The sequence below is a fragment of the Pithys albifrons genome, chromosome 2 (assembly GCF_047495875.1).
Source record: "Pithys albifrons albifrons isolate INPA30051 chromosome 2, PitAlb_v1, whole genome shotgun sequence".
NCBI classification, from domain to species: Eukaryota; Metazoa; Chordata; class Aves; order Passeriformes; family Thamnophilidae; genus Pithys; species Pithys albifrons.
Genome location: NC_092459.1, coordinates 55617699 through 55633080, shown reverse-complemented (window position 1 = coordinate 55633080; position 15382 = coordinate 55617699). Strand labels below are relative to the sequence as shown.

The 15382-nt window shown below is 39.6% G+C and overlaps 2 protein-coding genes across 5 annotated transcripts in view; one reads left to right on the top strand and one right to left on the bottom strand.

The window, feature by feature from the left end:
- AKAP7 (A-kinase anchoring protein 7) overlaps positions 1-15382 on the bottom strand; it is a 96541-nt gene that overhangs the window by 46592 nt on the left and 34567 nt on the right. For all 4 annotated transcript variants that reach the window (XM_071549085.1, XM_071549089.1, XM_071549087.1 and 1 more), the window contains exon 7: positions 7325-7469. In XM_071549085.1, the coding sequence (XP_071405186.1) occupies positions 7325-7469 (145 nt within the window). The remainder of the gene's footprint in view (positions 1-7324; positions 7470-15382) is intronic.
- LOC139668354 (mutS protein homolog 5-like) lies at positions 10780-13811 on the top strand. Its single transcript, XM_071547910.1, has 2 exons — positions 10780-10821; positions 11378-13811. Exon 2 carries the CDS (start codon positions 11379-11381, stop codon positions 13809-13811), a length of 2433 nt encoding a protein of 810 aa, XP_071404011.1. The 5' UTR covers positions 10780-10821; position 11378.

Genomic DNA, 15382 nt, shown 5'->3' with positions numbered 1-15382 from the left:
TTAAATGTTTGATCTTCACTTGAAAAATGGAAGATTGCATCTTATGTACTCAGCAGGTACTGCAATGACCCTTTGTGTTAAGAATGGATTTAAACCAAGTAACCTGGCAGGCTACTGTTAATACAATGACAAGTTTTAGCCTGTGGTTGATGTAATCTTGCTCTTACATTCTACTGCTTCCCTTAGAAATAGCACATTGTGGCTTTCTAGGAAACAAGAAATTATACTATAAGCCACATTAACAATGCATCTTTAAAATCTGTCACATTTTATCTTGAACTTATTTCCACTGAAAACCCCCTACTTTTACAAATACTAGAGGCTTCAAAAATACTTCATGCAGTCTAGAATAAAAAAACACTGTTTCTATCCTAGAAACACCTGTTTCTCTTCATTGCTGAGTACTCTTGTGAAAAGAGTAATGCAAGCTGTGGTATTACTCAAAACATGCTCTTTCCCCCAGCCATGACACAGGGTTTTCATTATCTCCGAAGTACAGAACTCTGCTGAGCTGTAACCATGTCTTAGTTTAGAATACCTCACAGGGATTAGGTAGGAAGCCTAGCAGACTCTCTGTGTAACCATGCAGCACACTGGATTATCTCTTCAACTCTACACTAACCATCAGCAATTGAAAAATGGTGACATTTGAACAATGGAAAATTCCTTTCACTCCAGGTCCTTCAAAAACTACTGAAAACCACTCCTCACAAAAACTGCAGAAGAGTCTAATTCAATTACACTAAATCAAACATACCTTCTATTTCATGTTAAGAGTATATAAAACCTATGTATCAACAAAAATAATTTGCTAGCTAGGAAAATTATAAGAATAAAAATTAATTATCTTTTACTGATCTATTCAATGATAGAATATTACATATTTAGATTCTTCTTCACCTTCTAGGCCATCTGTTTACTGTTTTGTTAACATACTGAAGTTAATGCTTTACATATTTTCAATAAAATTTTAATATGTTAAATTTAGAAATACATTAGCTGTTTGGACACCAAAGTCTGCTGAGGAAAATAGCTATCATAAATACTTAAGACACAAAAGAGATGATGGATGTTTTTAAATTGTATTTTATAGCATACTATGTTTTGTTGTGAAAAATCAATTCTTTTTCATATACTCAACTAAATTTTCAGTCGTGAATCACAATCTTACTGACGTCAAATAAGCTTTTGTGCTTTCCTGTTAGATTTACTTCATCAGTTTTATCCCATTGTTTGCACAGATTTTTGAAAACCATTTTGGAAAGTATTATTTTCAACTACTGATAACCTGGCACAAAAACAAATCACGACTTCAAATACTGTTTTGTTGAAAAACAAAAGGGAAACAGTCTTTTGGACAGAATTACATTTGATATTTTGAAAAGAGAACAGTGAAAAATATCCTCTACAATAAAGCAAATTTCATAGTCAAATACAAAAAACAAATCACCATAATCACAGAAAGTGACGAGAAGGTTTTTTAGTAGGAGTACTAGGAGAGGGATAATTGAATTCTAAACACCATGTTCCTGTCTTTGAAGCTCCCTGCCCCTTTCTAATGAAGAGTTTGTCACACATTTGCCAACATTAAAGTTCAAACATTAAAATTTGCCTCAGAACAATGAAATATTATTCTGAAATGCAAATCTTCACTTTCAAACCATATTGGTTACTTCCTTCTCAATCAGCCTCTTCTTATCCACACACAGTATGAATCCATATGACTTTTAAATTATAACTGATACTGCAAAATTAATATAGAATGGTAGCTCATTATAAAAAATGCTACACTAATGGTCAGTGTTTCAATAGCAAGAAATGACCAAATACAGAAGCAACTGCCCAGTGTAGCAGTACCAGATGAGATATATTTCTAGAGCCCATCCATCAAGTATTAATACAAGAGTAGTGAAAAGGAATCAATAAGGGGACCATTTCTGAGATAATCGAAAAATATTTGGTACGTGTAAGAAACCATAGATCGCTACTTTCTAGTCCCTGACCATAAAGAGCATGGCTTCTAGGTTAATTACTAAAATGTGAGGTTTTCTCTGACATGTTTAAAAGAATCAGTTTTTAAGTCAATATTCTACCACATGACTCTGCTGAGTAATAGTGCTTTAGTGAAAGACTTCTCTGATTAGCATAAAATACCTCTTGCTTTTTATGCGGGCAAAGACTTACAAAGCACACTGCATGCACAAAACTGCTGCAGTTCTGGATAAACTCAACAAAAACAGTAAATCAATTACTAATTTCAAATGTTGTGAAATAGTCCCTGGGAAACTGCCCAAGACATTTTCGTTCAGAAGCAATATGATTGCCATATTAATTAAAATTTGGGAGGAGTGCCACAGAGAAGCAAGAAACTCAAAAACTGTTACTCATGATCTAGTAGGATGGAGAAAGTAGAAGTTAGGTTACAAATCCACTGTCGAGGAAAGGAAATTAAGAAGTGAAAGAAACAGACCTAGGGGTATTTGTAATTACAGAAAAAGAGGAAAGAAAGGGATGTAACAGATAAAATCAAAGAATGATTATTTTAGAAGTGAGTCACTGTCACGCAATTAAGAAGGAGGGTTCAAAGAGACAAACAATATGTGTAATTTTGCAGGATGTAGAATCTGGACAATTAAAATAGGATTTACGTGGTTACCATTGCTGCTTACAACATAAGAAAATGTTAAATTGCTGTATGAATAAAATCAATAACATTTAGGTCAAACCATCTGTAAACAGAGAAGCAGGAGAGCATCTAAAGGAGACAAATGCCAGTCTTGTCTTTCAGTTATGCTGGTGCCACTTTAAAAAGATTTCAGACAAACTGGGAAACCTTCATATTGAATACTCTATTTGAATCCTCTTTCTCCTTGATGAAGGTGAACTACTACTGTATTTTTTGCTGAGCACCGCAAATGCATTTTTATAAAGAGCAAACTGGGAGATGTTGACAATATATCCAACTATCAACTGGTTTCCAATTCTTTTATTTTTAGTCTTCTATTTCTTCTCAGTATTATCTGGAGTCCACAGAGTGACGTTACCACATCTATTTTCTGTTTCAGGTACAGAGGAGTCTTTTCTCCTGTTCTTTCTTCTGTAATTCTTTCTTCCCTGTGGGTAGTCCCAAATCTATTCCTGACAAACTTATCTTCAGTCTGCAGAGTTCATACACAAGGTACCACCAGAAGCATTTTATTCTTTTTTTGAGACATGGGTGTTGAGCAGCTGCCTGCCTAGCACTGTAAAATGTAATGTGGAAGCATAAACTGCACCACTAAATCCTAATCAAGTTTATTAAACTAAAATATTACTGAAATGGTTCAAATGGCCTAACACCAGCAATTTGCAAGAACTGATTTTTTTGTAACATATTCTGTTCACAATGTTATTGATAGCTCTCAGAAACTTAAAGATTGCAAATATAATACATCCTTCTGCTATTTAGTTGAAACTTGTATCTTCATACATATATATATAATTAGCAAGCAAGTTAATTAACAAATATTAATGACTGTTCAAGCAGTGTACTTTAGACTCACATCTTGCCTGCCATAGACACTGTTTAGATCCTGCCTGTCTTAGACACGTGTTTTAGGATAGGAAGAACAACTTTCTGTAGGTATTTCCTATCTCTGAGACTGCAGAATGACCTTGGTGATGAGACCAGACTGTACACCAAATCTGTACAAAGTTCCACTGAAAAGCAAATTGATCCATTAGTGTTCTCCAATTTCAAAAGGCATTTGTTTGAGGTATTATTTGAACAGCAAGAAACATTACCTTTTACCACATTATGCTTTTATCCATATAAAATAGATGTTTCTAGTCTGATATTTCTTTTTCAATATTCCTACTCCTAGACTGCAAGGGTTAAGGGAGGCTGTAATAGTGCTTTAACCTCCAGCCTGGCTCACATTCTAGGTATATGAATTTTGGCTGTGCAGAAAGTAAGAGTAACCTGCTGGGTGGTTTCCACCAAGGAACAGACTTCTTGAAGTCCTTCTGCCTCAGAGATAGCATGGGGAAGTGTGATGTATAACTTCTAACAAGCCACTCAGAAAACAGCTTGGCATGTGATAACTTTCTTTAATGTGTATATAGTCTCATTTTACATTATATTGCTATAAACCAATTTTCTTTGAAACAAGTCTACAAAAATCTTCATTAATGGATCCTGAAAATATTTAGGTGAGATAATTAATACTAAAGGCCATAATGACATAAGATTTACGTAACGCTCCCTTTGATCGTTAGAGGGTCTACTGAATATCTTTACCATGATATCAAGAACTGATCTATCATTCGGGTGAAGGAGTATGTATTGAGAAGCTCAACTCATTCCACCACTCACTGGTCTTCTTTGGGATTTAAGGTGACACAACAGCTACCATGAGGTGGGTGGTCTGAAGAAAGACACTTTGTTGGCTTGCTGGTTTGTTTGCTTGAATCAGTAAACTGAACTCTACTTTGAGGATGAAGTTTCAACATCACCCTCACTGTCACATCCGTTTTTAACTCCTGAATACATACCCTGGGGGGCTGGCACACAGACATAAAGAAAACTTCTGGTGCAGGCATAGGCTCTGCTGAAGAGATAGTGGATGCTGCTCTGTAACCTACTGTCAAAGCCCGATTACCTGTTCTGCATATTGATGCCGTTCAGCAGGTGTTTTACTCCTGACTTTATTCATATCAATTTCTTTTGGTTCCCACTTTTAAAATGTGCAGCTAGTTTGTGTTGTGGCACTCACTAACCAGAGAATCACAGAATCATAGGATCTGCTGAATTGGAAGGGACCCATCCAGATCATGAAGTCCGGCTTCTGGTCCTAAGCATTACATTTCAAGAATTACACCATGTGCCTTAAGAGTGTTGTCCAAACACTTCTTGAACTCTGTCAGGCTTGGTGCTGTGACAACTTTCCTGGGGAGCCTGTTCCAGTGCCTAACCCTTCTCTGGGTGAAAAACCTTTTTCTAATATCCAACATAAACCTCCCCCAACACAGCTTCATGAGTTTTCCTTGGGTCCTGTCACTGATCATCAGAGTGAAGACATCAGTACCTGCCCCTTTACTTCCCCTCATGAGGATGTTGTAAACTGTGATGAGATCTCCCCTCCCTCGACTGGCTGGAGATGCTGTGCATGATGCACCCCAGGACAACCGCTGGCCCTCCTGGCTGCCAGGCAATGGTAAGTATGCAAGTCTTTGCTGGGTATGGATTTATAACATTAATTCTGATCCCTTTCTAGATCTTTACATCTTATTAGATGCATAACACTCAAGTCTGACAAAACTCTAAGTAACAAGAATTCTGTTTCTGTATTTTCGGTGCATTTCAATGAAAGAAGACAACTGTGTGAGTATATGTACATGTAAAAAGAAATAGACCTGGACACAGGTTTTGCCTCTATTCAAATTTCACTATTTCTGATGTATTAACTGAACTGCATTAACTCCCTCCTACTTCAAGATTTATTTTCATGTCCTAGCTACCAATAGTTAAAAAAATACCCTATTCAGATCACACTTCAAAACATTTTAAAATTATTTTTTCAAAATTCATTACCATATTTTTTTTTTGGAAATTAAAAAAGTCAGTTGAAATCTGTTCCAATAGAGCTGTTTTCCTTTGTCTGTTTACTATAAAAAATGCATATTAATGTGTACAAAACCAGAAAACTGAACGCATATATTTCACCAAGATGCTTCTAAGCCATACAGAACTGAGAAAAATGGTGATAATAATAGTGCAATTTCTTAGTCTCATATCAGTGAAGAACATCCATTCAAATACTATGGCTAGAGAAAGCGAGATGTAGTGCTCATGTAAAAATAATTCAAAGGAGAGTTCTGCTCGGACTGTGAAAATGACACAGAAATTCTTTACGCACTGTCATACCAGGATTGAGTCAAAGCCAAACATGCATGTAATTCTTGCTTTGAATACTATTTGATTGACTGCTGTTATAAACCATTTAATGGGACTCACATTCAGAAGACTGCTGAAAGACTGGCCCATTTTAGCATTCTGAGATGTCAGTAACAAGACAAGTTCAAGAAAAGAGATTTAAACAAACATTTGGGAATAAAACTCTCAATATCTACCAACTATACCACCAAACAGCTTATTTTTGTCTGTAATGAGTTATTTAACAAATTCCTTAATTAGATACACATTCTAAAATATTATTTGTGAAAAGTGCAGCCTCAATTTCACCCAAATGAAAAATTTTATACCACATTAAATGATCTTGTAATTTCTTTCTCTTAAGCCTTTGGATGCATATAGGTAACATTTAAATCTACAAACTTACAGAAGACATTATATATAGTTATATATACAAATATAAACATAACTATGAGACATGCATAACACAAGTACAAGGTAATAAGTATGATAGATAGATAGACAGATAGATATGTATAAATATATCTCACTTCGATTTCGACTGATCTGAATTTTGCAATAGTTTCGTCATATCCTACACTTTTCTTCTTTGTACTTATTTTGATTTGTTTTGTAACAGTATACCTGAGCTAAATAAAGGAGACACTAAGTGCAAACAAAAACACAACCAGCAATTAGCATTTGTGAAGCGCCTCACATGTTTAAGATATTGTGCAAATATTTAATTACAAGTACTCAAAACAATCCTCAAGACCAGTAAGTATTTCCAACAGCAATCCTGCAGCACAGGGGAAGAATTTACCACCGTCACCAAAGCCCTTCACATACTCCTGGAACCAGCACTAACAGTGGTATTTCTGGTCAGATAAAGGAGGAGGACACAACTGTGATTTCTGACATTGTAGATTTCTAACATTGTAATCTAGAAAGGTGTTTGTAAAAGTCTTGATGGTACTCTAAAGAGTTATTATCAAATCTGTGGTACCACTGAAATTCTCTCTGTACATGAATACAGTCCTAGTAAGCTCACATCTCTGCAAAACCAGAGACATTTCACTTAGCTTTAATCATCTATAACTACTGTGTCTAATCTAACTTAGTCACGCAATCCATCTTTAAAGTCAACATAGAGATGAGCAGCACTGGAGACTGACACATCTCACTTACCTTAAAGACTCCTCTTAGGATGAGAAATGGAATGGGATTCTGGGGACAGATAACTGAACATAAACTTTAGCTGTCGGCAAGAACCACGGCACAGAGTTCCTGTAGAGCCAGGGCTGAGGGACGGACTTCTGTCAGACTCCATGGTCACTGCAAGAATTGCCTAACATACACTCCCACAAAATGTCTTTTCATGCATATAACTCAGAGACACAATTGGTAAGAAGAAAATGAAAATGTACTTACCAAAAACAATAGAGGACTCACAATAATAGTAGCCATTTGGTTGCTTTTTTTTCAACATGGAGCAAAGATCAAAGCGGTGCAAGATTTCGTCTCCAAAATAGTGGTTTTTGAAATCTTCATACAGGCTGGAGTCAATTTTTTTCACCTTTAAAAAGCAACATAAATTTCGATTAGGCATCCTACTAGAAGACTGAAATTTTATATTTGATTCCTATAGTTTTAGTTATAACCAGAAGTATAGTTAGGATGGAAAACTAATTCAAGATGCAAAAAGAATACAGAAACAGTAATATGTCAAATCTCTTGTTTCAGGTAAGCACTGTCTGCTGCAGAACTTAAACAATGAAAGAAAAGTGTCATTACTCCTCCTTCCGATCACTTCCTCTTCAGTCCTGTAGGAAACAAATAGACATACACAATACTTCAACTGCTTTAATTTCCAATGGTTTGCAACAGTGTTCATGGAACATGTAACTGGAAATTATTCTTGCTGTCATCACTGGACATGCTACTACAAGGAAGAATCTCAAATGTTTGTCAAAAGCAGTTTCCTGAGTCTATAAAATCACTACACAGGAAAATGTCATTGTGTTTTACTAGCACTAGCCTGTTTTAACTCAGTAAATCTAAAAAATTTACCATGATTTATAATATTGGAATCATGCAGTTTTGCATCTATGAAGTGTAACATAATAAATTTTCTATTAGACTGTTTTCAGAAAGCATGACTTCAGTAGTTAATTCAAGCGCTTAGGAGTCCTAATTCCACTGCACGTTCAATAAAAATATATGATCTCTGTAGAAATTTGGTATTTTCTCATTCAATCTACCTCACAATAATGCTGTTTACTATTTAAATATTATTACATGCTAAGGGATGTTAGCAGTGATGCTACCTCTAATAGTTTCAGCCCAGGGCTCCTTACTGCTGAGCTGCTGGAGCCCACTCCAATGTCCCGGAGCTCAAGACTGGTTTCACTTCCCAGAGACACACACACACGCTCAGAGGACATTGACATGGCTGGATACATGGGGTGCCACTGCCTTCAACAGCACGACATACAGGGCTCACAGGAGACACAAGTGCAGCTAGCCCCTGGCAGAGACAGAAGTCCAGCAGTGTAGACACACACACAACCTTTTCCATGCTCACAAGCACACACATTTGTGCACCCCCCAAGCACCGACATGGCCCCTTTGTCCACCCAGCAGCCCTGCCCAGATTGCAGGCCTCAAAGAGACCCCACTTGCTGGCTGGTCCAGCTTGAGGTTTGGTAGTGAACACCTGCACTCCTCACACACACACACACAGAGTTTGGGGAGGATAGCCATTTGCCCCCTGCAGTCAGCAGCTCAGCTCATCAGACAAGCATACCCATGAGCCTTATTTTAAACAGGACTGGCTCCTTTTACAGCCCATCCTGTCCACTCCTCTTTTGCTCTTCCCCTGCACCTCTCACATCCCCCATCCATGGCCCCCACCCCCAACACTCTGGACCCTCATTTTTAAATCCCCGACAACTGCAAAGTCCAGGTTTGTCTGCAGTTTCTTGACAGACCCTCAGTTATTGTGACTGACAAGGTTTATTCCTTGGGTTTGTGTGTTATGTTTGACAGGTTTGTGTCTCTATATTTTGCTCCTGGCCTCCTTCTTTGCCTTATTGCCCCATTTGGCAAAGTCCTCTATCAGACAATCCCACTGACATGAATATCCCCACACTCCACATCTTTACTAGTCTGTGTGGCTCACCAGCTTTGGCTGTTGTTACTGCTTTCCTTATCATGTGTTGTTCAGGTTTGTGTCTCTGTATGTGTTGCTTAGGGCCTCCTCCGCACTGAAAAGGTCTCTCCTCAGCAGACACCCTGAAATGAGCAGATGCTGCCTCCTTCTTTACTATACCGTTACACTGCAGTCATTCATCTGAGCATCACATTCATGCATTTCTTGTGGTGCTCCATTTAAAGTTACACATCTGCAAGACAGGCTCAGTGTTGGTATGTCTCCTGAGTTTTTACTTACGCACAAAATTACTGGCCTCAGAAGCACTTTGCTTCTGTAAGTACCTGCACATCTGGTTCTCTAAAGCCTAATTTAGAGACTTTTGGTCTCCTTTTTTACTTTAGTGAAGGTCAGAAACGGCTTTCAGTTTCCTTAATCTCCCAAGTGATGACATCTAGTGGTGGACGTTTTTCATTTCGGGAACAATCTCCTTGGAAAACTACATTTATTCCATCATCATTGTCACTACTTAAAATTTGATTTCTATGGCTAGATTAGTCCTTATGTACTAAGGTTATTTTGAAATTAAATCATTGTTCCTTCCTTTTTGGCTGACAAGTTCTTTGAAAAACAGTCAGACATCAATTAGTAATAAAAAAAGACCTTTTCAGCCAAGAGAACACTTGTCAAAATGTGAAGCCTTGAGTACTTCTGGAATGAAATGAGGAAAAGATAAAAATCATGACTTCATGCTCCAATAAAAAATAACATTTACAAGAGGTTGGGATGTTGCTTGTCAAAGACAGATTGGTAAGGTGTGAATCAAGTGTTGAATGCTCAGGAATTGAGTTGTGCTTGTGATGCACTACTGAAAGGCATTTGGAAAAACAGCCATGGGAAAACTATATTTTTAGTAACTGGAGCAATTGCTGGAGTGCTGCTTGTGTGATGTGAAAGGATGAAACAATGCAGGTGCACGGGAAGGTCATGGTGCATTTCTTAACTTGAAGGGTCTGGAGCAGCAGATATGAAAGAGAAAAGTTGTTACCACATGGGAATAGTATAGATGCTGATTATAAAGATATAAAATAATTATATAATGGGGGAGGGTGAGAAGCAAGAGTACTTTAGAGGCCATTTTGTAGCGTTTGGTGCTGCTGGAAGGGGAGGAGGCAGACACCTGCCTCTTGAAGAACTGCAGTGAATGGATGATGCCTGTAAAGGCACATGGCTGTGTAACGTGGGGCTGGAGAGGCACAGCATGAGGAGCTCTGGCAGGGCACCAGGGGCACAGTCTTTGGCAGCCCTGTCACGCTGTTACCTCTGCCTGTGCCTGCCCGGGAAGGCGCAGCCCTGGCCTGCAGTGACACCCCGGGCAGTGCCGGTCGCTGCTCCCGCCAAGCCGCGCTGGGGCAGGGCTGGAACCGGGTGCGGGGCCGGGCACAGGGAGGCTCAGCTCAGGTGGTGACACACCTTCGCACAGCCGCAGGCAGCCTCGGGCTCCATGTGCCCGCCGGCACACCGCGGCACACCGCAGCACCCCGGCTGCCCCAGGCAGGACTCGCTGTCCCCGGGGTCGCCCTGGGCGCGCCCGGCCCGGCCCTGCTGACTGACTGACTGACAGGCCCGGCCGCGGCGGTGTCTGGCGCGCGCAGAGCCCACATCCCGCCCGGACAGCCCCGACATACCGCCCGGACAGCCGGGGAAAGCAGGGCGGGACAACACGGCTGTGCTGCGAGGAGACCCAGCGGCACAGAGCTCGTCTGCGGTGAGGAGGGTCAGTAGAGGGAGAAGAAGCGAGAGAGGGCCCGGACCTGGGGTGGTGACATCGGATTGGTATGGCTGATCCCTTACGTACTTGTACAGAAACTGGCACTGTGTGGTGGTGCTGCGTGAACACCGCACTGGAGCCCTGAGATGATGCCCAGATTATGGGGTGCACTGCTGTGAGTGCTGTGGCCAGCACACGTGCCTGTCTCCTGCCTCTGAGGGAGCATGATTTTGGACATGGATATACACGTCCATGTACATTACTGTATTGATGCGTATTGTTGGGGCATACATTAAAAACATAAAGGATACAAAAAAACCCTGTAAAATTAATCCAACATTGCTAGTAGTTTGCTCTCTTACACATTGCTTGGAAGCAGATGGCAGCTGTATCTTTTCAATGATGGCTGCATCTTTTCACTTAAACATTTGTCATTAATGCTTGGGAGCATCTTAGTTTCTCCAGAGTTGGAAGAGTGAGTGTTAACCTGCTGTTGTCAATTACAGTTTACTTCTCAGCACCTTTAGGATGAGTTGTGAATAAAAACCTCTCTCACCAACAGAATGAGCGCCATGTCAGCCACGAGCCATACCTCGATACCACCGCTTGGGCCTGAACAAGAGGACCAAGAGGAATCTGAGACACACATGTCTATTTTGTGGTATGCAGGGCAGCTGGCAATTACTTATTATGATACAGCGGATTGCACAGTCTACTTCATGCCTGAGATACCTGATAATGAAGAGCTCAAACTCCTGCAAACAGTGATTGGGGAACTTAATCCTCAATGCATAGTGACCAGTGCAAAACAGGACCAGAATATTGCAAAAGTCCTGACCAACCTAAAAGCTACTGCTGGTGATAAAGACACTGAAAAACCAGAAATTGTCCTGTTTCCTAATGTAGATTTTGGTCTAGAAGTCAGCAAGCAACGGATCCTATCTAGGCAATTTCCATTTATCCCATCTCATATGACTGCAACAGAGAAAATTCTCTACTTGTCCTCAATTATCCCTTTCGAGAGTCCACTCATGGTACGAACCTTAGGGGGCCTCCTAAAGTTTCTAGACAGGAGAAGGGTTGGAGTTGAGCTCGAAGACAGCAGTATAGCAGTTCCTATTTTGGCCTTTAAAAAATTTGTGCTGACAGATACTGTGAATATGGACCAAGACACTTACAATGTCCTGCAGATATTTAAAAGTGATATCCATCCTTCTGTGTACAAGATGTCCAGTGGACTAAAAGAAGGATTCAGCTTATATGGAATTTTAAACCGTTGCAGATTGAAATGGGGAGAAAAACTTCTGAGGCTGTGGCTCACACGACCTACCAGGAACTTAACGGAGCTGAACAAACGGCTGGATGTTATCAACTTCTTCCTCATGGCTCAGAACCACGAAACAGTCCTCACTCTTCAAAACTGCCTCAAGAATATTAAAAATGTGCCTCTTATTCTAAAAAGAATGACTCTTTCCAACACAAAAGTTAGTGACTGGCAAGCACTCTATAAGACAGCATACAATGCAGTGTGCCTTAGAGACACGTGTCGCTCTCTGCCCAACAATATTGAACTTTTTCAGATTATTTCACGTGTCTTCACTGATGATCTGCACTACATTGCTAATCTAATCAGCAAAGTGGTAGACTTTGAAGGCAGCATCTCAGAGAACCGCTTCACTATTAGACCCAATATAGATGCCAGTATCGATGAGAAGAAACGAAAGCTGATGGGACTGTCAGACTTCCTTACAGAAGTGGCACAACAAGAACTGGAGGCTTTGGACAATGATATTCCTTCCTGTTGTGTAATCTACATGCCTTTGATTGGGTTCCTTCTCTGCATTCCACGGCTACCACATATGGTGGATAAGAGTGACTTCAAAATTGAAGGCTTGGACTTCATGTTCTTGTCAGATGATAAACTGCACTACAAAAGTGCTCGGACTAAGGAACTAGACAGCCTGCTGGGTGACTTGCATTGTGAGATCAGAGACCAGGAAACACTTATCATGCACCAGCTGCAGACAAAGATCTTGGAGAAGTCTGAAGTACTTAACAGTGTGATTGAGTACACTGCACATCTCGATGTGCTCCTAGCTTTGGCAGCAATGGCCCGGGAGAACGCCTACTGCCGACCTCGCTTTACGCATCGCCAGGGCTTCCACATCAAGGATGGAAGACATCCACTCATGGAACTATGTGCAAAGACTTTCATAGCCAATCCTGTGAACAGTGGTGAGACTACCAGACGAATAAAGATCATCACAGGGCCCAACTCATCTGGAAAGAGTGTTTACTTAAAGCAAGTAGGTCTTATAGTATTCATGGCTCTAATCGGCAGTTATGTCCCTGCAGTGGAGGCAGAGATTGGACTAATTGATGGGATTTACACAAGAATCCACAGTAGGGAATCGGTTTCTGTTGGGCTCTCCACTTTCATGATTGATCTTAACCAGATTGCCAAGGCCGTAAACAATGCTACAGAGAGGTCCCTGGTACTTATTGATGAGTTTGGTAAAGGGACCAACACACTGGATGGCCTGGCTCTTCTGGCTGCTGTCCTGAGGTACTGGCTCAGACAAGGAACACAGTGTCCACAAGTCTTTGTCTCCACTAATTTTCACAGTTTAATGCAGCTAGACCTCCTGCCTGACACACCTCTTCTGGAGTACCTGACCATGGAGACCCACCAGGATGGAGATGAGCTGATATTTTTCTATCAGATCAAACAGGGCATGTCCACTGTTAGTCATGCTGCCAACATTGCTGCATTAGCAGGAATGCCAGCCAAAATTCTAGAAAGAGGAATAGAAGTATCAGAATTGATTCGCAACGGAAAACCTATCAAACGTCTTGATGATCCTTTAAAAGGAGAACGGATGGAAAAATGCAAGTCTGTTGTAGAAAAGTTTCTTTGCCTAGACCTTGATGATCCCCATGTGGACTTGGAAGAGTTCATGAGTAAAGAGATGCCTTCTGTAGCCTCAGTCTTGTAACAGGGGTACGTGTAAATGCATAGATTGCATCTTGTCCACTGTGTTCAGTAGAAGAGTTTGGTCATTTAAAGAATGCTCACTAGGACATAATACCTCACTGAACATTTAGCTTGTAACAAATTATCTATAGTTATGCCCTTCCTTTTTCTTGTTTAAAGCAAGTACTGTAGTTACATATCTCTGCAATATGATGTACCCTATGAGTTTAGAAAGAGGGAAAGAAGAGAATTAAGAATTAAGAGAATTAAGCTCTTGGATCACCCAGTTTGTGCATTTTCTATCCCTGTTGTTAGATTCTCAGATTAAAAAAATACAGAAAAATCACAACACATTTCTACTGGTCTTTGTGAAAACAAAGCACTTAATTGTTTTGTATTGTGCCAAAGTGATCCTTCCAGCCAGTTCAGGATCAGCATCAAAGATTCCAAATGAGTATCTGCCTCAGACTCTCAGCAAGTAACTGTTGTCACAATACAAACCGCTGACAAAGAGGGTGATAAATGGAAATACAGAGGCATTTAATGAGCTCGGTGGCTTTCCTTATACCAGCATTTCTGTTCAAAACACCAGAGATCCCATTAATTATTATAAAAAGAATGCTGGAAGTCAGATTCAGCAGGGACTAATAAAGAATAGTGCTTTTGTTTTACTGAGAATCACCTCTAAGGTCCTATATGATACAAGTCTCTGTCAATGCCACATGGGTATAAATAAAAGCAAAATTATAAATCTAGGAGTGTAAGAGAGAAATTCACATTTTCTATTCTATTTTCAAGTATTAAGTACAACTTCACATTAGAGGTATAATACCAGAAGAGAGGATTCCCTTTCATGCCTCTTGGCATGCAGATAATCCTTACTGAACACAGTATTTAATGTATGCATATGCAAGAAAAAATAATTAACAAATTAATGATGCAAGAGCTGTATAGAACCAGCAAAGCAATAACCTTTCCTGCAGTGAGGTAAGTGCCTGAGATTCCTCGTGTAGATAAGACAGAAGAGACATCAGATAGCTTATTGTCTGTCAAAACTTGCAGTAAGTGCTTACATTATGGCTAATAAAGATTTCAGCAGACATACAGTTTGGCTGTATGTGATTTCAAGAAGCCAAAAATATTAATGTCACATAAACTGAGAGAAAGTTTACATGAGAAAAAAATTAATTCCCTTTATCAGTATTAAACAGGTTGTCTGGTATATCTAGCTGAAGATAGCAAAAGATGAACGTGAGTGCACATCAAAAACTTTGAAATTGGAGAACTGCTTTGAGTTGTAATTTCCTCCTTGACGATGAAGGAAACTATTATTATTATTACAAAATAAATACCTTATGTTATCTCTATATGAAACTGGAGAGTGACAAAAGTTTAACATAATTTACGTTAAAAAATACAATAATAAATTACCAAATAATGCAATTAATGCTCTATCCAGTGCAATCATAATAACACTGTCTGCAAAATATTATCTTGATGATGTTACCATTGAAGTTAGATGGTGAATCAGGCTTTGTACAATGCTCAAAAATGTTGTAAATACAAACATTTTTCCCACTGCTATATTCTCTT